Here is a 25,595-nt window from a genome sequence, read left to right as displayed (position 1 = left end):
AAAAAGTTTGTGTTCATATAATAAGTCATGTACTCATTAACAATTGAAAATTTTAAATTAGCGAAAGACATGATCATACGATTTTTTTTAATAATAATGAACAAAATAAAAATAATGAAAATAATCAAAATTGTACGATATTATTGTAATGTAGACCAAGATGAAGTAAATGTATAAAAATCAGAGCAATAAGCGTGCACAGTATTTTACTAATTTTATTTAGCATTATAAATACTTCGTACGTATAAGCCGTATGTAAGGTCAGATTCATAATAACGTCACGTCATTTCGTTATACCATCACTCCCACTTTTTGAACGCACCGAAAACTGTTTATGCCTCTTATAAGTAATTGAACTTGAAATATTACTATGCATTCGTGTTTAATAAATTATTTTTCGTCTCTGTTGTCAGTGGTTTCCACCAGTTCTATAACTGCACGATGTTCCGTTCAGATGACCAACTTCGCTTTTGGGGACATATTAAGGTAGTCCGATCCTCAGGTTCCGAAAATCAGCAGCTGAATATTTGAAAATGTTCATAAAATGTTTCTGAATTCACAATATAATGCGTTTTTATCCATGGTATTTCTTCAAATCTCATCAGTATAGTTGATCATATGATATAGGGAAAATTTTCAAATTTCAAATATATTTTCAAGAAATGCAAATAAAAGCAACAACTATGCATAAATACGTGTAAAAAAAATGTTTAGAATTAATAAAATCTATTTTTAGAGCTCACATACATCTACCGATCGCTCCCCCCCCCCCCCCCCCCCATCCCTGTGGTGGTGAGAGCAATTCACACAGCTCTATTTGAATTAAATAAGTTATGGCTCATGCACTTCAAACTGATCAATGCTGAGAGTCACAACTGTTTCATAAGATAACATTTTTATTAATTCTTTTATAGCCTCCTTAAAAGATGAGCCCAAAGTCCTTATTGTATGCAGTTTACCTGCTAAAACTGAGCACTAGTTGACACCATTTTAATAGTACAACTGTTTCAGATGAGTAACCAACCGTGCCAATTTTGTACATTGATTATCTATCATTATTTATAGTACATCTCTCCGTTTGAAATCTTCTCATGCATGGCTTCCCATTTATGATGGCATTGTTCAAATGGGTAAATTATAACAACCAAACATATGTCAGTTAGATCATCTTTATTTCATTTCATGTACTTTACTATAAATGATAAAATAAATAAATTACACATGATGGAATTTCTTTGGAAATAAATAAATTGGGACAAAATATGAATGAAAAAATGGTCTAAAGTGCACTCAACATCATATAAATATTCACATCCAAGCAGTGAATTCATGTACACATGAATATAAAAAAATGACACCCAAAATATGAATGTTGCCAAGCAACCAAATGGATACAAAGAATGAGAAACCTAAAGAATGAACAAAATTTTTAATTGTCGACATTTGTTCATTATTAGAGCACTATAAAAAATGCTAAACATGAAAAACGCAGCAAGTTACAATGTAACTATTTCAGTGGACAATTAACCAACTGATCAGATCAATCTGTGGGATATCCTAAAGCTATAAGCATTAGAGGGCTCCTCCCCCCAGACCAGCTGAGGGGGACCCAGAAAATATTTAAGGTCACAGACCCAAATTACATTTCCTTTCTAACTCTGTACCACGTGTGCTATTTTTACGTCTTTTAATTATGAAAAACAAATTACAGTTGGAATGAGCACCAAAGTAGGACAATGCATGTCTAGGAACACTTTACTCATTTTATGAGCTGACATCCACAAATCTTTTTAAGAAAAAAAAATATGTCCTTTTAATTCCCCCATATGATTGGATGGAATGAGAAAATGTACTCTCCTGTTCAAAATAAGTGTACCTTCTCAAAATGAAATACAATATCACGAAACGAAATAAATTAAAATTCTCTCTATTTGACACCTGCAAATCCTTTTAGATTTGAGATTTACACATTCCTTTATGAATTTTTTTTTCCTATTACGAAATTCTCAGCATTAGAATTACTTACATCTTAGGTAAACATGCTTCAAAAATTATGTAGAATGTAATAAAAAGGATTTTTTTTTAAAAATCACTTCAAGTGAAATGGATTTCTGACATTCAGAAAGCTCATGGAAAATTGATGAGACAAAATCCTCATGCTAAATGCAACCTTTTTTTTTAACTCTGAAGTTCAGAGTTAAAACACAGCACTACATGATTAAAGCTGAAGTGAAGATCAGCATTTTTTTTTACAGTGGTACACTATATAGGTATATTCTACCATTACATTTAACAGACTAGAGAACAGATGCATAATAAAGAAAATAATGTACACTTGAGAAATAAACACTCTAGTCACCTATATGTTTTCTTTCATCAACATACACAAGTTCCAAAAAAATAAAGCAGATTACATCATATAAAGCTATGACAAACCAGGAAATTTGCCTTTAGCATAAAATGTCAATTGGTCAAATAATTATCAGCTTATTTGAAAAGTACAAGGCAAAATCATAAATTATGAAACAAATGCTACCATAAAATAAAATACAGACAGAAAAATGTTTCACATTGTAACATAATATCTGAAATGAATCTTTTTCCTTTACGAAAATCGAAATATAAAAGAATCAGTCAGATGTTGTTACAAAGTTTTAAAGCCTGTTTTAGGACAATGGCTGCCTCCTCCCTCTGAGAGAGTGCTGTGTCTTCACTGTGCTGGTCTTTGGCTCTTAAAGTATTGACTAGTTCATCATTGTTATCCAGTGTATCTAACTTATCTACATCGGAGAGTTTGTTTTCGGTGTCTGAGAGACAACCAGGTATGTTGAATTGGTAAGCATCATCCCCACTATCATAAGAAAAGTCCAGAATGTCTGCCGAAGAATTAGAACCTACACTGCATGCACTCCATCTCTTTTTCTGGTCTGTCTGGCTCGTCTTCTTCAAAATTCCTCGTCGGGGCACCACATTTACAGTCGTGGTTCCAGATTCGACGGTCCCATTTTGAGCATTATCACCGTACACAAAATCAGCGGCTGCATTTCTCTTGATGGATGAGCTTGAATCTTGATCTCCATCTAAAGCACTCAGAACATTGTCAATATCACTGAGATTGTATGTCACATCGGAGTTTTCTTTTGTGTCAGAGCTAGGACTTTTAGATCCTGTCTCATTTAACACACAACCACTATCCCCACCACTGAATTTCCCCTTGCGTTTCAGAATACTGCGAGGTTTCTTATCTGTGTCTTTTTTTTCACTGTCCGGACTATCGAAAACTTGGTTGTTTGAATCTATGGTCTGAAGAGGTTGCTTGGCAACAGTCTCTTCATCCCCTGATGACACTTTGGGTTTCTTCAGAATGCCTTTTAAAGGCTGCACCAGTCTGGCCTGCTCAGACTCTCCCTCACTGTCTGAAGACAGACTTTGGGTAGCTCGTAGTTTGGCAGGTTTACATATCTCTGGGAGTGGGTATACCTCACCACTGGGGGTTTCCCTACATCCTAGGTTAACCCACCAGTGGTTCAAAATGTCTGACATTTTAGCACGTTTCTTTGGATTCACGGTCAGTAAATGACGGATTAAGCCTGCAGCCTCTGTATGATAAAAAATGTTAAAATAGTTATTCATGGTAATTAAATTCAATGATCTGAAAAACTAATTCATATGAAAAATTTTAATTGAGACTTTTCTTTGATTAAATTCTGACCTGAGGGCTGCGTGGGCTCGTAATAGTCACCACTGGAGATCTGTTTTCGGAGTACATGGAAATCAGAGCTGTCAAATGGCATAGCACCATAGACGAGTGTGTACAGCACCACCCCAAGGCTCCAACAGTCCACCTGAAAACCGAAGCATTAGTCAGTGAATCAATTATATACAGAGCTCTGAGATCATTTTTGAACATTTTTAAGATCTGATGAACTCCAAAGAAACAGTTTACTTCTAACACTTAAGGTTCATAAACCCTTTGCTCACTCGTGTAAAATGTTATTTAAACTCTTACGATTTTCCAAAAGAAATGTATTCTATAAGTAATTTACAAAATTATAGCATAGCTTGCAGGGTAAAACTGGACAAAAAAGACATTTCAACTTGAAAAATTTATAAAAGAATAATAGACATTTATGTCATTAAGAGTTATCTCTCTTATCAGAATATCAATGAACCTTAAAAATGCTATTACAGATTCAATCAAGATTATATTTCAAAGATAAGGTAAATATATTAACTGCTCAATGACAGTGGACTTTTTAAACATATGACTAAAATTAAAATTTATACCAGTAAACATGTTATTCTCTCCCTAATAATTTAGGTTTGTCAATTAAATGTGAGAAAAGGGATTTTGAGTCGCATAAAGAATTTAACTTGGACATTTTCACAGTTACAAATGGTCTAATCCGAAAATGTTTTTCACACAATTTTCATTTTGAATGTACTTGATAAACAGTGTCGTAAATATTTCAGATTTACAAATCAATGCCTCAATTATTCTCTGGACAAAACATCCCAGCAAGCCACTCTTTGTTTGGGGGGATATCTGGCCCCAGTCAGCTGGACATGGACACAGATTTGAGTCATACCATTGACGTATCCGCTATGTTTTTGTCAAGTTTGTTTTCAAAATCTTTTTGGGTCAAGCATTTATCAGTTTTTTGACAAGTTGACAAAACCCTCCCTTACAACATGTTAAGACCAGGATCAATGCAGGCAGTATTTTTTCTTAGCAATGTTTACCAAAGATCAACAAATCTTTTTCAAAACTTTGTTTTCAAGTCCAGAGTCAATATTATCTAGATATGCCACACTGTCATGATATTTGGTAAAGAAAGCTTTTAATTTTTTTTCTCAGCTTGCACTTTCCTGCACCCTCTTTTGAAATCTTGGCAACTATGGATTTCAATTTAGGGTTTTTGACTGCGTAAATGACAGAGTTTGTTTGGTATCATCAACGTAGCTTTGTGGCCAAGAACAATCTCACTTTTGATCTGTTATTTTGCATGGCTGTCTGAGTCACATTTACTTATCTGCATTTAAAAATATGTAATGCAGAGTTCTTCAACCGCGAGCACCCACTTAATTAATCTGAAACATTTTTTCCTGCTAAAACAATTTTTTTGAGTCTGTGAAACAAATGATTCAGTAGCTCTGTTTTTTTTTTTGTTGAGATGACATCATGTGCAAAATAATCCAGAAAACTGTTTGGGTAGACAGGACGACCACAGCTGTGGTATCTAGCCGTGCTGTCATATATCATGTCACTTAAGTATGCATCTGTGGCCAATATGTTTTTATTCATAGAGTGATGAACTGCAAATAAATTAGGATCAAGTAGACTGTATCACAAGCAAACTAGACCATTTTTTAAAGTATATTAGACAGTCATCGGAGCAATGAAGAGAACTGTTTTTGTTAACTTTTATTTTTTGTGTTTAGAATGTAAGTTAAACTGCTTTCTCTTCACAATGAGCCCTGCTTTTTTTGTTAACTTTTCCAAAAAGTAAAAAAAAAAAATTATGCAAATTTTTGATTTGAGGTTAAGATGAATCATTTCTGCTCCAGATAAACAAGTTACGTAAGTTTCACTCGGTCACACTTCTGACCATTATGTCAACTGTTCAGTGGGTCTTGCCCGGACTTTAAAAAAACCTAAATCCCTGGTGACCCTCTGCAGGCTGTTTATTTGTAAAGGTTTTGCACCTCGGGTCTTTTGTTCATTCAGTATTTTAAAACAGAACAAGGTTCAATGGATCACATCGATTTTCCAAGGTTCTTAAGAGATTACAAAACTAATCACAATATTTCCCAACTTAATGGTGCCTTCCAGCAGTCTAGATACGTCACTGTAAATATTTATTATAGTGCACATATCAAATACTTAGTAATGCGTTTAGGGTATTTGAGCATTTAATTAACCTAGCAGTCAAAGCAAGATGGCTCCCAGGTATAAAAGTCTAGATAGATAGAAATAATAAGGCAATGCATTAATCTGCATTCAACTTCGTTAATAATTTCATTTTTGTATTCTGTTTAATTCTTAAACATGCTAGTTCTTGCAAACTACTTTCCTTTTTAAACCAGTTGACAATGAATGTCTTTAATGTGAACCTAACTTGGTAAAAGTTGGATCTGCATGGTGATTTATGTACAAAAGTGTTGTTTTTTCACATTTGTACAACAATAATGTCTATTTCTCCTTGTCGAGATGTGTGATAAATCAGTCTTTTTACAACAAAATCCCTTCTCTTAATGTTTCAATGAATTTGTTCAAAATCATGCAAGAATTAACAGTGCAGACATGGCAATAAAATCAACTTCTTCACATTCTGCCTTACAAAATCAATATATCATATTATATAGAAAACTGTAAATTAACATGAAAGGCTTATTTAAACACAACTTTTCATAATAAAACATGATCTAGGTGCTATTTATTTAGTAGGGGCCATAACTCCCAACATGACAGACAAGTAAAAAAGAAGAGTAATAGTGATATTAATGAGACTTCATTTAATTAGCAGCCAAGCTGTCAGCGGTGTGATTTGTCAGACGAGGGGCGGGGCTAAACTTGCTTCTTCTGTCTCATTCTCCTGACAGATAACAGATAGAAGGTCACAAAAGGTCACAGACTGATATGTGAGGAATTCAGGAAATGATAAAACTCTATCTCACAAGGTCATACACTCTGACCTCAAGGTCATCAGTTTCTTTACAGTCAAAACATGAATACCTGTCTACATTAAAACTATACAATGTGCAAAACAATCCTTTAAATCAAACACATTTGAGTCTTGTTGGGGACTTGAAAACAAATGTAAGTAAAAAACAAATGTTCGAAAATAATTTGTGAATGCTGTATGCAAAAACAGGTGTCCGTGTAACCTAATGTAACTATTAAGGTCTTGGGTACCAAGATGATGGACTTCTTTTTATGGGATTTTGAGTGTTAGTAAATATAACTATATTGTTTTCTTTATTTACCTCTGGACCATAGTATGGCTGGCCATTGACAATTTCCGGTGAGGCATAAAGCGGGCTGCCACAGTAGGTAGATAGTAGACTAGTCATACTGTAGAAATTAGACAACCCAAAGTCTGCAATCTGTAAAAGAAAGAGAAAACTAAGTCAAAAATGGTTAATAAAAATGGTAGTGTGCTTTACACACATGTAGATTATATACATTCACATTTAAGGACTAGCAAATTTTCCTACTTTTTCCTCAATGTTTTTTGACATTTTATTTAAGTATCTTAAATATTGCATTAAATTGAATTTTGTGAAATAATGACCAGTGACCCAGGAGATTCTACACCTTTTTTTTTCTTTTGATAAAATATGAAAATTGATAATTTGCTATCATAGCTTTAAAATTTTTCAAGGTTAAATCATGAAATAGAATCACGCCTGTTTTCAATGTCAGTCGATCTAAATTTTGATCTTTGAATTTTGAAGAGTTGTACTCTAACTATTTCAAAGTTAATCAATTGACAAATTCTGATTCTAAGCAGAGCAGTTTAAACTTCCCTAAACCATTTTGATCTCCACATAATTACCGACTCAAGATTGTAGAGATAACATGGCTACCAAATATGTCAAAGGAAATGAAAGCATCAAGAGCTTGTTAAATTAAATCTTATCAAAGGAGAAAATCCTTCCATTACATCATTCAATCAATGTGTGCAAAAGCAAGTGACATAAGAATAATCAAATTTATTTGAAATTACACCTTTTAATTGTGTCAAGGATTTTCTGGAGAGATTTAGTATTTGACATACCAATAGAGTCTACAGTTAACATCAGAGTCTTGACCTACTTAAGATTTAGCAGATCAGCTAAGCACCACATGAAATCAAAATTCATTGATCTTGCAAATTGTAGATAACTTCAGCATAAGGAAATTTGAATTCCCTATCTAATTGCAAAAATACAATTCTAGTGTTTGTATGCCCTGTCAGTGGTACAAGATGTTCTGTGTGACCTTGAACTGACCTTGACATTGCCGTCCTGATCCAACACAATATTCTCCAACTTCAGATCTCTATGAACGACTCCATTCTAAAAAGAAAAGAAAATACAATTTCTGTGCAACAACTCCCTGAAGTTTCATTACGACAAGATTTTTATTATGGATACTTTGTAAATTACACAGAATTCTCTTAAATTAAGAAGATAGCTTACGTAAAAAGTTTTGATAAATAAATCATATTCTTTGTTACCTGATGACAGTAGTTCAAGGCGGCCACGATTTGTCTGAAGATCCTTCGTGCATCCTTCTCCGAGAGCTTGCCGCGTTTGTTGATGTAATCATACAGTTCCCCCTCCGTGGCACAGTCCAAGACCAGGATGATACGGTCCCTGTTCTCAAACACTACAAAGAGAAGATTACTCATTATCAATATGTAACGGGAATTTGTTTTCTTTAATATACCTTTATTCAAAAGAACAATTATTTTAATTATTTGAAATGCATGTTAATTAAATAAAGTTTTCAAGTTTCCACATTTTAAACAGTATCAGTAGTATACTGTAAAAGCAGAAATATTGGTGGGGGATTAAATTTTGGTTTTTTTTTCGTTGTTAACAATTATCAACGAAAGTAAATCCCACACAAAATTTTTATATGACTATATATTGATTAGGGTTACTTTCGAAACAACGAAATTAAATGCCAACGAAACCTTTCTAGATGAAAAATCAACGAAATTTTATACCCAAAAAATTTGTGCTTCTACAGTATTTTCAAACTATCGTAAATTTATTTTGTATAAATTTATCATAAATAATTCAACAACAATTTATTATGTTTATTATACATTAAGGTATTTTAATATGTGGTTCTGAAAGTGAAAAGGTTTACTACTAAATTATATTAAAGCAACACAAATTTATTTTCACGGAAATACTTTGTAGAAATGTCTCTGATGGGCGTAATTTGTTATAATGCGTCTGGGTAAAGTGATGATAATATCATTATGGCGGTGTTACTAGCAACTTCCTGTTCATTTGCATTCTTAATGTGCATTCATACCACCTTCCCTGCACGATTTCTTACATAAAAAAAACTGTCAATTGATTCATATCCGCAATCCCGTATCACTAAGTGAATTTTATTTCAAACCATTTCTATAGGAAAATGATTTTGTTGTTCATCTATACTTTAACTGCAATAGGTTCAAAAGAGAATACGGCTACAAATCCAAAGTTTCATTTTTGTTGGGAAATTATGAGACAGAAATATTGATATGTTAATGATTGTAAGCTAATGATCAATTTCCACGTAAAACCTGCCATTACCTGGCTGACATCAACAGACACTGCTCCAAATTAGAGGTGTCTATTATGTTAATGTTGTGGTTTTTACACTACATTCAGGGCATGTATCGACTAGGGCCTTCTCACAAAAGGTGATACAAAGAACATTATCAAATTAAATGTATATACTTTACATATGTCCTGTAAATCATATGTTTGTAGAAAACTTTCTATAAGAAGCACCATGTATTTGAAAAGGAAAAGACTTCCTTATTTATTTTATGCCACAACTATAATAACTCTTATTTAAAGTTAATTCAAATTTAAATCTACTTATTTTTCTGAAATTTTGATGTTCAGTACATGAACCAGTTAAATATAAAATTTATAGTAGTGCAAAAATATAAATTATTCTTTAAAACTTAATTATAAAACAAAGCTGAAAGTTCAAACTTTACTAGAAAAACTACTGTTTCTTCACATTTTCCTGCATGAAGTTCAAAAACAGAAAGGGAACAATTTTAAATGTGCTTTCATTTTAATTTGATGACACGAAACCAATGGCTTTCAAAAACAAGGAAACAATTCCCTAAGCCATTTTGATTCCTTCAACCACTCTCTCCCCAGACAAAGTAAACAGTGATGGTCTCCTGACAAAGCCTGTCGTCTCAACTAAAATCCCAACAAAACTCTGAGCTTAGATCAAACAATGTGCTCCGTCTTTGTTCCAATGTACAGACTCCCCAAAATATCCAAAATCAAATACTCAACAAGAAAAATTAACAAGTATCAGACATGGATCAAACAGTTCTCTGTCATCAATTAGAATATGTCTGTCAGGTAGGTGTTGCTAATTAAAAGATAAATATAACTGGCTCAGACAACAAGGTACAAATCTGAGAAGTAAACATTTTTATTATTAAAAAGTACCCAACTTTACAAATATTTGAATTTCTTTCAAACATGCCCATGACTACTGTGACTTCTGTAGTCTTTAAAATGACAGTTTAAAGTCTTTTCTACAAATATAGTATATATAATCCCAGTACAAAAAGAAAATTTGCCCACTTGGCCATTCTACAGCATCCCCACCCCTTTTTCTCAACATCATCTGTTCCTCTCAGCAAGTTCATTATTTGTTTCCTTGGAGAAACATAAATAATTTTGACAATCAATCGACACATTATGCCATGCTGTCGTAAATAACCTAATTGGAATGTTAGGAATGCTTTCAATTAATTCAGCAGCCTTGATTGTGCAGCATTTAAAAGTACACACCTGCTAGAAATAGCTCCCAATCAATAGCCCCGGTCTGGCGATTCTTTGTGATCAGCAACCAGCTCTTATGACATCTCGGACTATAGTGCAAACAGTTAGGATACCCTGTGAAACACACAGGAAATCTCCAGGATCTAACATCAAATGATCGATTTCATTATGTCTCGCAGAAACTTGATAAGGACTTTGACAGATTACACTTTAAACTTCCAATTATTTCTTCCGATTTAATGTGGAGATATCATAGACCCTTATTTGTCCGTCATTTGATGCAGGCCAGATTTCAGACTTGATATCCGACTCAAAATCATTTTTCACATGAATGCCATTTTCTTCATTCCATGTAATCTGTAAACATTATTTAAAAGATAAGGATCAGGGACTTCTTTTCAGAAAAAACAATGATGCTATGTACTTTTCATGGACAAATACTGCACTTTAGATGCAATTAAAATGGCTGTTAATTGAAATCAAAGCTGCCAACTGTAGGTTCATCGCTGTAGGTAAATGATAAACCCCTGTACGTTCATATTATGGTATGTCACTGACATGTTGAGTTGATCTTCTGTGCCTGGTGACAGCGGGATATTGTAGCCTCCTAACACCCCGATGAACGTCTACTGATATTATGGACCGGGTACCAGCTTATTATAAACAGGGTTAATGATCACCCTTGACGATTTATATAGAAGAAGATGAAATGTTAGAAAGGCATTCTTAAAATTCTTGTCAACTCTTTGATGTGTATATGAGGACTTAAAGATTAAAAAGAACTTTTTTTTATAATTGCTCTTGCGCTCTTCCCTTTAGGTGTGAAAAAATGGACAAACTCTGCAAATGAACATCATTAAAAAAATGTGTCTTTTTATAATGCAGTAGGGGCTTAAGCTTGGCTGAGGGTTTTAATAACTATTAGGTGTCTTTTTCTAAGTGAACTTAAGCAACTTTCTGAAAGGAATTCAAATCTTTTTTAACTGCCATGTTCACCACCTCAGTTGGAGTAATTTTCCCATAAGGTCACCCTTCTATTGACACACTATAACTTGGTCTTTATACATTTTCCCCATACCTAACTATTCTTTCTCTCTTTTTGTGTACATGCGAGTTGTTAACAGAAAATTCAGACACAATAAAAAGGCTATAACTTTGTCACTCCATAGATCCAGGCATCCAAAAATATTCCTTTTATGATATATGTTAGACCAAGATATTATTTTCTACTGCCATGTTTCCATTTGACCTAATGATGTTCACAACAAGCCATGGACACCTACTCTCTCCAGACTGCAGTGCTAAATTTGTCTTTCCCACACACAATCTGCATATACTTATAATCATAGTTATAAAAATCGATGATATGTATCATATTGACAACACTAGCATATTTTGAAAGTAATCTCAAATTGAGTATTTTTTTTAATTCATGCAGTTAATTACTTATTGAGGTAGACTTTTTAAACCATTCCTGACTCCTTTCCAAATCCAAAAATACGAGGTTTTCAATGTTCCAGTCTGGGAGCCACACAACCATGATCTCAGGGACGATGGTCCTATCTCCTGCCCCAGGGACTGTTGTCACATGACCCTTCTATCAACTATTATTACAAACAAGTTGTACCTGTATCTTTGTTTGTGTCTCGAGAGGTACATACCTGGCCTTTGTTGGGGGCGTTTATATAGGTAACCCTTGGAATGTGCTGATACACTGTGGTATTTTCACGAGCCAAATCACATTTCTTAGGTCAATATTGGATTTATGTGTTTAAATGAAACCATTTACTGAATTTAAATGCAAACTTTTGTATGCTATTCCAAAAATATGTTGTAGCTTTCTTCAACATTCCTCTTTACACTGTTGTGCAAAAGTGTATTTAATTACATGCAGAATAGCTCTTCCTTGAATTATTTATTCTGCATCTACAGCGATATTTCTTATTATGCAGCAGTTTATATGAATAAATAAAAAAAGTTTATTCCTCAACTGATTTTTTTCAACTGTGTCTAATAATTGCAAAAAGCAAACAACTTGCTCTCAAATTTAATGTCTTTTTCTCATATTTAACTGCCTTTAGAAATGCATTTCTTGCATAAATCACTCTTTGAATTCCAAAGCTTTAGGAATTTCAAAGCATGCAAAGTTTAAATGGTGAAAATTAACACATGTTGAATTGTAAAACCATTTCTTAAGGTGTTCATGCAATGAAAAACAGTTTTAAAATTCACTACAGGCTGGTTATCATTCACTGCATCTGCTTAGTTCCAGTGTGACTTCATGAAATTTATCAAATTAAAATATGTTTTTCCTAGAGAGCAATGCATTTCAAGGACATGCAGGCACTGATAGTAGGTATCAAGTGCCACCCATTATAAATTATTCTTTTTTTTCTCCTTCTTTCACTATTCTCTCTTATAATAACTGACAATGCCTCTATGTTTGTTTACATGTGGGGGAGGTGGGTGTCACTACATGAACTTTTGTTGAAAGTTTCATGAGTCCACTTATGTCAGCAGGATAACCTTTTGGCCTATAAGTCTTTTTTCTCTATCCAACTTTGGTCAAAAAGACACCTGCCACAAAGGTAAAAATGTTAGTTATGTGTCCATTTTTTTTAGAGTGACCGCAGCATGCTGTCTGTCCAGATGATTCAGGTGTTTCTTATTCAGTAATGACAGACTAACATGTGTCCAGTCCTTCAGTCTACAACTGCCAAAAAACCAACACATTCCTAGCCTAGCTCAGATTACAAGATTTTTCTTTCCCAATTTTAAATCATTCTTTGTTGTTTTTCTTTCCAGAAATATATGATTTCATTTTTCTATTCTTTTTTAATTTTTGAAAGACTAGTACCTTTTATCTCGACCTATTGATTTAGTCTATTTTTCAAGGTATGCAAAGTTATAGAAATCTTTATTTATCATTAAAAAGACCTTGGTCCATTATAGATGTAATGTTAAAAATAATTCACGGTCGATAAGCACTTCTGAATAGATTTGAAATCTGTTTTTTTTAATCCTGAAGTTTGAGATTAGATACAATTTAATATACAAGTGTTATTTTGGTACAAACCAACACCATACATTTCAAAAGTTTTAAAGAATAACACTGCCTTTGGCAATATGAAAAAAAAACCTGATTTAGGACAAAGAAAATCCCAAGGTTATGGTCACAAAACAGCTGTGGAGTCCTGGATTTAAAAAGAGGAGATTATCGACTATGAAAGTGGGCCACAGTCAAGGCTTTTTACGTGTTAATAACTATTGGCCATTAACAAGAGTGGACAGAAGCAACTTTTAAAAAGCAATTACTGGTATACTAAAATAGACAAGTGCTTGACCAATTGTCTCTTTGCAATAAAGAAAAAAATGAACTTTTTTTTTACTTACTTTACTTATTAACAGAATGATGGTGTATTTTAATAAAATAATGTACCAAAGAACACTATTTTTTCTCTCCAATATTTTTTCTCTTTTCGATATATTTTTCATTCCAATATAACGGTATTTTTTTTGGGGGGGGGAGGGGGGGGGGGGGTTCGGGTTCGATAAAAACACATTAAGTCACCTATAAAAGTATGAGTCAGAATTAGATTCTCTGTTCAGAGAGAGGACAGTTATACTGACAAATCCATTAAAAAAAACCCAAAGAGATAATGATTTTTAACATGTCTTAATTGTTTAATGCTGCCTTAATGGTAGACAATAACAGTCTTCTTTTTATCCAATCCAAAATCTTTCATTTAAAAAAAAAAAATTAGTTCAACATCTATGGATGGATATTAATGAACTATATGACCCTTGCACCACCATTTTTCTGGCAGGATTTCCCTTTTTTTGGTTCTGACTGTTATGTGCACTTTTACCTTTCTGAAAAAATTTAAATTGGATAGTTTTATCATCAATCAATTTTTATTTTCCTGTTGAACTCAAATGCACCATGACAAAAACCAGGTCAAATTGAAATGTTCCTTTCTAATGACATTTGTACCTCGTAGTGATGAATCACATCTTCAGATTTATGAATGAAATACTCATTTTTCGGAACAATCTGAAGACTCAGCCATTTGCCATTAACATAATTTTTCAACATCAATTCATAACCTATATAAAATATGATTCACTTAGAGACTGTGTACTTTATGCCTTTCTAACATATTGAAGCCAACCAATTACACAAAACTGCAACCAGCAAAAAAAAAAAAAAAAAGTGGCATAATCATTACAAGATTTGAACCACAAATTTTCTATATTAATTTTCTATCATTTCATTCAAAATTTTTTTTTTATAAAACTTTATACAGATTGGAAAATTCCGAAAATGACAATTGAATCTATATCAAATATCTGAAAAGTCAAAAATAAACTACCATCATAACACTGTGACAATGTTCCCGTGGTACTGATGCTAGTTTGAGATATTATAAACATAACACTTTATAAGTATTTCCTTAAAAATGGGATGGCCCACATCCTTTCATATAATTGATCTAAAACTTGGAGCTCTTGAAATCCTCATTCAGAATTTAATGTATTATATCCTTCTTCCTGCAGATGTACGTGATGTGGGAGACATTAGACTTTTTACATTATTGGAATAATTTAGAAATTGATGTGTGGTCAATAATTAATTTCATAATTTGAAGTCTAACCTCTATAAATACTCCTTATGTGTGGTCCTAAAACTTCCTTATTTTTCAAATATTTCATATAAAAAGAAAACTAGTTCATGATCATGTTAAAGTGGTTAAAATGTAATTAAAAAAGGATTGATTGATAAAGCATCATTTGAGTTCACCCCCACTCAATCAGGGCTTAATTAATGATCCTGGCCTGGGGTTTTCACAATGATTAACCCTTAGAGAGAGAGATAGACTGACGGACATGTCGCCTGACTGACGGACATGTCGCCTGACTGACGGGAACAACCCAGTAACCACAGCAAGACTGTTCCACTGCCAGAGGCTAAATCCTTCCGATAACGTATAAACGGGCTAATTTTGGAAAAGCCCGGAATAAAACGACAGCAACACTCACAGTTCCACCGCCAGAGGCTTAAACCTTCCGATAACGTCACGTCTAATTTTGAACAGCTCAGAATATATAACCACAGCAAGACAGTGCTCCACCGCCAAAGGCTAAAACCTTTTCGATAGCGTCAAGGCTAAATTTATGTACTATGCAATGTGGAACTTCCTTGGTCTATGTGCATGACTTCACTGCTTAATAAGATGCAAGAATGCGGACAGTTATATAGTCACACATTACATGAGATCATAGTACAACTACTAGTTTTCACACTTTTTTAACTGATTTGGAAATATTTCTTTCTGCTTTCATTGCAAAAAAAATAAATACATGTACAGTGTAAATAAGAAGGGCAATTCTTTTAACATTTTCAAATGTTCTACCAAATTTTTCATTTTATCCCCCTTTGTTAGCTGCTTGATGACAGTTTGAATTCACCAGTGAAAGCTATACATCACCTTTATCAATGATATCAAAAATAAGTCCATGAAATCCGAAACTTCTCATTTAAACCCATATGAGCCAAATCAACTCCTCCTTCTAGACATAAAGAGGCTTTATTACATATTGTCATACAATATATCTGATAAGCACTGTAAAGACTTTGATGCATGGCAATTTAAACCGTCAGCCATTGTGAACGAACATGGAAATTCAATGCCCGCTCACCTAATGTATTTTATTATGGAAGGAATCGTTTTTCAATCGATTGAAAAATTGCATGCATTAAAGTTCTTTGATAAACTATGTCTGTAGGTAATAAAAATGCTGTCCCCTATCATTCTGTGCATTCCAGGCCAACCTCATTTGATTAATTACATGTTTTTTGCAATTTTTGCTGAGTTTTCCATACAGATTTTAATTTTTGGTTTGGAATAAAACTGCACAATACTGTACACTGTACAAGATGACCAGCTTTAATGATAGACTAAAAATACTGTTAAGTGCTTGAACCACGAAACTCTTTTATTTAGTAGTTTATCATTAATATATATCTTTGATGTGCCATAAAATTGCTTAGTTCATAAGAAATTGTGGTGTCAGCCAATGATGCAAGATATACTGCATACAGGATTACATTGTAGCAATTTTTATCATTGTTTGAGGTCATGACCTTACCTTCACGGACATTGATGATGTTGGGATGATTCAATTTTGACATGATCTTTATTTCTCGTCGGATTCTGTTGATTTCAGTTTCATCGTTGATCTTGTGCTTTTTTATGTACTTAATTGCAACCTACAGAGAAAGCAAAACCAACAGTCATTATTTCATTATGAAATTTAAATCTTATAAATATTATGTTTGACATATTCAATAAAAAATTATCATTCCTAACTCAAGCAACATATCACTCGCACTAAAATTGGGTTCAAGTGAGAATTCAAGACAAACATTGTGCTTGCTTTAAACTTAAGAAAGTGTACCACCAGGTGTTTAGATGGACATTGGAGAAAAGAATGTGTGCAATTTTTACTTTATCACCCTACACCCTAGACCTAGGGGGCAAATGTAACACATCAGTAATCCCTTATTATCACAAAGTCAACAGGATCCTCTGACCAACACTTACACTATAGCAAAGAAATTTTTCCTTTTAATTTACAAATAAACAATTTCTTCACACCTGGGTCTGAAAGCTATGATTCCAAAACTTGACACGTCTTTTCTGCTTTGCCACATGCATGTTTCTGGTGATGTCCCCCACTGATTTTTGGCAAACTATGACTGACCCATAAGTGTAGGTTTAATTGAATCTCATTTGTTCCTATTCTGTATATTGGATACCCTTTATATCTGCCACAAGTCAGATGGCTGAGATTTCACTCTGAAGGCCAAAATTCCACCTTTCAACAACTCTCAAACAAAACATTACCAGTCCTTTGACTTATCCGAAGGTCTGTCCACCTCCCAAGCAAACATTACCAGTCCTTTGACTTCAACTAAAGTTTGTCCACTCTTTGACCCTTGATTAATCTGTATGTTCAACAAATTTTGGCAACGCAGATGTTTCCCTGCTGTCTGTAACAATTGGCAGAGAAAACATGGACCTTAAAACCCCCTGCTACACAAGTCAAGAAGTCTGCTACATTCAGAATGACTAAATGGAGATAAGGGTCTAGTGTGATTTATATAGACACACATTATATCTGCCTTGTGGACAGAGACCTTTTATGGCTCTATCTTCTCTCTCTGACCTTGATCTCTCCCTGACCTTGAATGGATGCAAGATTTGATAACATTAATTTGCAACTATTAGACATCAAGCTGGTAGCTTAGTACATACAATCAATGAAGACTTCCAAACTAATGCATATATAGCTTATATCTGCTTTATACAGCATGTACAGAATTACATGCAGAATTTGATGATGTTTAGTTGTAACAAACTTAGCCTTAGCATAAAGATCTAACTTTTAATATGACGGGGAGACTTACAATTCACACTTGACATTAAAAGTAATTGTCAATTTGTCAACTTGGTGTGAAAATTTTGAATGACTGAAACTTTAAAATATTTAATCACAAATTACTTACTGTCATTAACATTAACAAAGGACAGATATATGTTTCATTAATGTAATGTCTTGACTGGTGTAAGTATATTTAATTATATGCCTCAAATAAGTTCTGTAACTACCACGTTTTGCCAAGTTTTTTGTTTAAATTACACGGCATGTGACTCATTAAATTAAGAAATATAATATGACTTCCACATTATATAAGGGATTTTGTTTTACCAAAAATCATAAATACAAAAGAATTATAGTTTAATGCACTAAAAAGTAAATTTTTCTGGCCTATACACTAATTCTCCTGTAATTTTAGTTCATAGTCAGTGTTGACTTTAAGGACATACGCAATGTACCTTACCTACTGATATTTTTTCAAGATATTCTTAATTTAAGATTATTGTGTCATCAGATGTTTGTAGACAAAAAATTAGCATGCTTTTCCAGGGGTTTTGAAAAGATATCAATTGATGAAAATTTTTGTATAATTCAAAGAAAAATATACAAAAATTACTAAACATATATTCTAGATGTTTTGTTTATCCAAACTGGTTTTAGAAGAAATGTAGAACAGCATATATTGACAATAAAATGTAGCACACAGTTCCTTTAAGTATTGGAACTCTTCAACTCCAGGGAAAAAGACAATAAAGTTCAAACTACGTTGCGTATGTCCTTAACTCACAACTGTGTACACCACCCATCACTATATATGCATTGAAAAGATCAAATACCCTGGTACGCCTACCCGAAAAAAAAAAAATCAAAAATAGATTATTAAACAACCAATGACATTCCATTCCAGTGGCCTTAAGCTTTGTAAATCAAAGTATATGATCAAAATTCCAAAACTTTACCACAAGAATCTGACGCTATGTCAACTTCAAAAGGATTTTTTTTTCAAGCCATTTTTTAAAGTAAACATTTTGTGTCCAGGTTCTAACAATGTTATCTGATTGTACAATGTACATGATTCATTATCAACATATCTTTATCTGAGACTTAAATATTAATCTCGGAATGTTCTGTTTTATATTAATGTGGTTATCATCACCAATGATTAGTCAAATGATCTAGCAGACATTCATAGATTACTAAAGAAAGTGGACTTGCTCAAAACAGAACTGTCGATTTATTATGCAAAACTGCTTAAATTTTTTTTTTTTTGTGAAATCAAAATTTGATTTGAAATCCTCTCACATATATTTTTCCTTTGATTCGGAAGAACAGGTACCCTTGTGTTTTGGCCTTGAAAGAATTTTATCTTGCAGATCTAAAAACACAAGCCCAGACATCATTGTATCAACTTTGGAATACCCAATGCTTTGAGTCAATACACTGTATTACCGCAATAGAACTTTAATTTTCCAAACAAAGTTTAAACTGCCAAAACACAAGGGTTATGAAATTTGTACATTTTACCTGTGTAAGTTTGAACAAAGAGAGGTTTTATATGTTTACTCAGTGTATTTGTTTGTTTTAGCTCTACGAATATTTTGTTCCTATGTGATTAAGGAAAAAAGAAAAAGATTGGAAACCAAGATATGCTTTGTTACTGACAATGACTAATTATCCCAACACTTCAAGATGTTTTAATTGTTCACAGGTTTTTAATTCAATTTAATGTGCATTACTAATGCCCCAGACATTTTACACCTGAAGTTAAAAGAATTCATTATGTGTCATAGTAAGAGATAATGATGAACTTCAACCACAAAAATTAAAGTCAAGATCACAATCTCCAAAAATCAACACCTTCCAAAAAATTATAAAAGGCCAAGGTTTCCTCCCACCTAAGTCTTCTTTTAATCCCTCCCCTAGGGACAGGAAGACATTATTAAAGACCCTGTTAGAATTCTGTTACCATAGAACATATTTCCTGTGTTTTTTCAACTTCTAAAGGTAATCAGAAACTCGTAAATCACACCTCAAATCAGATAAGAGGAACTCTACATGGTGAAATGGTTTGTGTTTTGGACTCTGAAATATTTAAATTTTTAAGAGAAAAAAAGTTCTAGAAAGTGATTTAATGAATTTAATTTCCTTTTTCATGCTGCAGACCATAAAGATTTAAGATGTTATTTAAACCTTCAACAAACTTGTGTTGCCAAGTGAGTCACCATGATTGCATTAGATCCTAATTTTTTTTTTACAACACATTTCACTGCAATGAATAAGGTATTCTTGGATAAAAATACTGAAGAAAATGTTGTCTCAAAGAGAATTTTATTTTTTTTTTTTTTTGTTCTTTCTTGTTTGTGTGTGTTTTTTAATATATAATACAAAATAAATGTTTGGAAATTTGGAAACTAAAATGCTGGATGGCAGTTTCTCTCTCTCTCTCTCTCTCTCTCTCGAACTGTCAACCATTCTCTGATTTCTATGTGTCTTCAGTATGGAATTCAATAAATTTTCTCTCACTTCCTTCCAAAAAGAATTATGAGCAGTCGCATCACAGCACCATTCAACAGAATAAATGTCTAGGTACCCCCTCCCCCTTTCCAAAATCAACATCTGGTCAAGAGAGTTACTCAAAGATTTTTCATTGTCCTAAATGCCAGTGTACATGGACACCGAGAATATACAGAGGTAGAATGCACAATTATTTGTTTACACACTATTTTTACTACTTCACAGATGCTTTGTACACTTGAGACCACAAAAAGATCAAGCATTGGGTGCCAAATTGGGCCTGCACATAATAAAAGGTCTGTATTTTGTAAATGAAATTTTCACACTGAATAAGCTCCAGTATAGAATGTTTGATCTTATTCAGCAGAGGCAACTTAAAGCAGAGTTCATTCTAATAAACAATCAAGTTTACTAAAACTTTTACAGGACCTTAAAGAGTGCACCTGAATTTTCATATGGTCTGTGTACCATATCACAATTCTTTGCTAAAATCTATTTTGAACATTTTATTGTGCTGCTAAAGAATGTGCTATGCAGCAGATCGAGATATCGATCATGTACACTTAATTCTTTTCTTAAATAAATGTTTGGTTCTTGAAATAAATGTGGTTATACACAGGATAAAAGTAACCACGATATTTACCACCACAAAGAAAAAAGTATTTTCTGCCAAATCATTCTGCTTGCAGGGCATATTGAATGAGAGAAAATATTAAGCTGATTTCCACCCAGTCAAAGTATTACTTATACTACAGAAATGTCCCTCTACGCTAGATCAGCACTGGACAATAGTGGACACTAGATGACCTTGGAAAGCACCTACTTGCTTTTTTTTTTTATAGTATCTTACATGAATCTTATCTCCTACTGTTACGAAAGCTTTAAATCAAGTGTAAAAAGACAAGATAAAAAAAACTTAAATATGTAAAGGTCACTAAGATTGGAACTTACATAAATACACAAATCCCCTTCATAAGAGGAAATAAAAATTAAACATTTAAAATCTCCTGAGGCTCAGTCGGACAATGTTCTTTGAGTTGGATGGTTTTATTTATCTGTATTAAGATGGTCACAAGGTGCAATGCCTGTCTGTCGGTCAGATATCATGGATTACAAGTTCCCCAGCGTAGACAAGGTTGCCGAGGACAAAAAACAATGAAATTCACAATGATGCAAAGACAAGGACCTTATCAAAATGAAATGTAAATGTATTCATTATAATAATTACTGCGTAAGAAATATTATTATTTGTAAATGCTAGGGAAATTTTGAACTCGGGACCTTGTAAATTTACAAGCTTACATCAGATTCTATGACTTAATGGTCTCTTTCATTGAATAGCCAAACTTTTTGGTATTATGTCAATTTCCATGGTAAATGTAATGCATTTCTATTCCACTGACCCTGAGACTTTTATATTTTTCACCGATCTTAGATTTCTAAAAAACAAAAACAGAGGAGCTCATAATCATTCAGATCTAGTTCTCGCGTGTCATGTGACACCTGGAATTATTGTACGAACACTCTGCACTGTCGCCAAAATAAACAGCATTTTAGGAGCATACAAAAGAACATTTTGCAACTGTATACTTCCTCTAATAACATTTATTGAAAATTTATTTTAACTTTAGTTGTATGTTATCTTTTAAAAGTAATATTACCTGTTACTATTTAGAACAGAGGTGTACCACACACTGATTAGTTGGACTGATCAAATTAACCTTGTATTTTGATTTACTGTGTATAAATCAATATCACTTAATGGATCAAAACAATAGTCTTTAATACTGAAATATTTGTGACTCCTTGGCAATGACTTGAACTATGTAATCATACAATCAGTTCAACTAAATTATGATTATAGATATATATTCTCGATATTTACTCAATATATGGTCCTGAACAAAGAAGACATTTATCCAGGTACAGCTTGCATACTGTACTAAAATGTATAAATAAAAACCTGCAATTAGCTCTATCATGAGCAACAAGAAAGGAATTTACAATCAATAGCTGTTTATTGTCCTTCACAAATGATAAATAATATCGCGGGAAATCGATAAACCTTCTAATGGATAGTTATCACAAAACACAATCAATCCACTTAATATCACAAGTGTTGTAATAAAATTCGGAACGATGACCCTTTAAGTATTCCTGTGTTCTCCTTTAGATAAGCAATTTATACACTTTTGTAAGCATTCACGGGTCCTGTGTTCTTTTGTTTTAATATCAAACCAGTTTCAATTCCTGTTGTTATCATGAAATATTTTTATTGAAAAATGAGATATAGTTCTATTTCTAAAATTTTAGACACTAAGCAGAGTATGAATTTACATGTTTTATTGAATTTTTTTTTTTAATGTGCATCAGTGCATCTAATATTCAGTGTTTACTTAGCACATCTGTCTCAAACAGGTACACAAACTTTTCCATATTTATTCCATTATTAGGACTTTTCTAAATTTCAAATCTGAGTACACTAGCAGATTATATTAATTATAGAAAAAATAATTAATTGATAATAAAAACATTTGTTGTAAAGGTGTTCTTTTTTCTGTTGGAATTGACAGGTATAATAATTTACGTCAATAAAGAGTTGGGACGTGAGCTTGTCAAACTACAGTTTTCATTGTCAGAAGGCAGGTGATTGTTTCCTAGTCACTGCAGAACCAAAAACCTACGAATTTACGAGCTACATACAACTGTCCATCTCATTCTGATGTACGAGGAAAAAACAACTCTGGGGGCAGGTGATTGAAGCTGAATTTGAATAAAAAAAATTCCAAGTTCAAAGATTTATTGTTTTATTATAAGTCTACATGTGACAAATTAGTGGTTTTCTGTAGTAATTTTTGTCTTATATAGATTATAATATATCAAATGCTATGAATTTCTGGCATTTGAGAAAAATTTATAACAGGTAAAATCAATTATTTTTAATCATATCTTGTAATATATGTATGTAAATGTTATGATTGTAATAGTGTGTTAACCTTGATTTAATGCTTAATTTATCTATAATAAAGAATTTTTTTTAAGTTCCCATTCCAATCTGTAGTTGCTTTCATATCATTAATTAAGATCAAAAATCAGATGGTTGATTGCTTTAAATCATTTGCTGAAATAAATCAATATAGGTCATACTTAGTGCAAAGGTATACTTTTGAAACTGACATATAGATAACATGGAATTTTTTTAGCAAATTCTTCCAAAGTGTTAAAATAATCTATACTTCAGAAAAATGGGGGTCTGGAAAAGGTATACTAGCTGTCAACATTTTTTCATCAATGAAATATGTATAATAATATGATATTTCAAAAGACTGCAGCTGTCATCAGTCAAGCATGCTATAAGTCTGAAGTTCTTTTTCCTCATTTATACATTTTTCTATCAAAGGTTGAAAGGCCATGATTGATTTCCAGCAAAGCACAAACTGACAATGCCAAAGTCTGCAGACTGCGCTATTTGATCAATAGAAATGGGTTTTACCCAATGTCAATTGACATGCACCAAAGGCTTGCAGAAAGGCACGAATGGAATGCAATATCTTTTGAAAGAGTTCATGCATGTATCAGTGCTTGTGTCGATGTAAGATTTAATTTTAACTTAAATTCAATTCCCAGTCCATTTTCTTTTCTTCTGTAAAATATCTACACAGTATCAAAGGGTTTACCCTGGACTTTGATGGAAACGAATTTCAGTGATTTAACTGGCATTCTTGATTGACATTTTTTCAGTTTTATATTTTCAATATTTATTTTAAAATTGGAGGTTGTCACAAATGCCATTAAACTTGTAGGACATTCCTGGAGTGACAGTCCCTGTTAAATGATGCCAATTGATTTAAAATTTCTTGGCACCAAATCATGTTTATCATAATGAAATTTCTAAAACACAATTAAAAAAGAAACATAAGGTTCAGTCTCCTCATGTTTAAAGGTAATGGCATTAAATGGACTTACATAAGTAAAGAAAACTACACTATTGACTAACATTTAAATAAGTATATGTTTATCAGTGAAGGTCAGCTAAACTCAGCTTCACAACTGCAACAGATACAGATTCATTTTTCGTGTGCTTTTGAAGGATGTACATTAGTATCACCGTAATAATCATGCATGATCATACATACATGATCATGATTTGAATTCAAACAAAGAAACGAATGACAGTCATTACATTTCATTTTAAAAAGGATTAAAATATAAATTCTGCAATATCTGACAAGAAAAACCTCTGCTTGGGAAACATTAATGTCTGCTGTTCTTGACATCAACAATTCAAAATCAGAAACAGCTGTTTGTATTCCTTTTTAAGAAGTCAATGAATCACCAAAGTCTTTAATTGATGATTCATAAAGAAAAACATATAATTATACTCACATTTCAAAAAAAAAAGTGATGAAACTATGGCCACTTACCGACTCTCCTGTAGTTTTATCCCTTGCTAACTTCACTTTCCCGTATGACCCCTCACCCAAAGTTTTCAGCAGCTCAAAGCGACTCTTCAGATTGTGGCGGTGTGAGTGAAGGAGAGGCTTCTGCCCCTCCCCAGATCCCCCTTCCGAACCCATATCCAAGTCAACTTCACACATCCGTGCTGGCATCGCAACACTTCAGGCAAAGCATTCAATCTTTCTGTTAATCAAAAGCGTATTGATTAACAATCAAATAATAAGAATCCATTTACATCTGCAACTGATCTGTCTCCTTAGGATCAGCAGTAAATATAATCAATGATCAAAAACTTCTGACATGTTCCAAAGATTTTTGTTTCTGAACACCATGTAAGTATAAAATAATCGTGCTTCCTCAAACGCTGACGATCATAAACTGAAGTAACCCAGTCACTCGTTAACACACACGACAAAGCTAAGATTAACTAAGAAGATCGACGGAGGCGGAGTTTAAAACGAACATAATGACTCAGTTAGCGTCTGTCAATTTCGTCTCGTCACGCTTCTTTTGTTTCGGTCACCTGTAAAGTCTACTTTCAGTTTGCACTATATCCTTCCGCAGCAACGCGCTATTGACATTTGAAATGATTGAATTAAAAATATCACTAAGGTATATTAAATAAATTTTAATACTAATCTGATGGCCATTCT

At 33.0% G+C, this 25,595-nt stretch overlaps 1 protein-coding gene across 1 annotated transcript; it reads right to left on the bottom strand.

Moving 5' to 3' along the window:
• Positions 1–1,153: 1,153 nt before the first annotated feature.
• Positions 1,154–25,472, bottom strand: LOC133187487 (NUAK family SNF1-like kinase 1). The gene is made up of 7 exons (XM_061322884.1): positions 24,909–25,472; positions 16,678–16,798; positions 8,223–8,374; positions 7,996–8,061; positions 6,988–7,107; positions 3,713–3,845; positions 1,154–3,599 (listed from the first exon to the last, which is right to left on the bottom strand). The coding sequence occupies exons 1-7, from the start codon at positions 25,092–25,094 to the stop codon at positions 2,635–2,637; spliced, it is 1,743 nt and encodes a 580-aa protein (XP_061178868.1). The 5' UTR covers positions 25,095–25,472; the 3' UTR covers positions 1,154–2,634.
• Positions 25,473–25,595: the final 123 nt, after the last annotated feature.

The sequence above is a fragment of the Saccostrea echinata genome, unplaced genomic scaffold (genome assembly GCF_033153115.1).
Source record: "Saccostrea echinata isolate AGI-Se365-2 ecotype Australia unplaced genomic scaffold, CSIRO_AGI_Sech_v1 ptg000015l, whole genome shotgun sequence".
Lineage (NCBI taxonomy): Eukaryota > Metazoa > Mollusca > Bivalvia > Ostreida > Ostreidae > Saccostrea > Saccostrea echinata.
Note: the sequence above shows the minus strand (reverse complement) of the source record. Positions and strands in the feature narration are given on the sequence as shown.

Bases quoted from the DNA above. Each gene is read 5' to 3' on its own strand.
- LOC133187487 (XM_061322884.1), bottom strand. From the start codon at position 25,094: ATGCCAGCACGGATGTGTGAAGTTGACTTGGATATGGGTTCGGAAGGG. The intron at 16,799-24,908 runs GTAAGTGGCCAT...CTTTCTCTGTAG, and splicing joins ATAAAACTACAGGAGAGTCG to GTTGCAATTAAGTACATAAA. The intron at 7,108-7,995 runs GTCAGTTCAAGG...TTTCTTTTACAG, and splicing joins ATCAGGACGGCAATGTCAAG to ATTGCAGACTTTGGGTTGTC.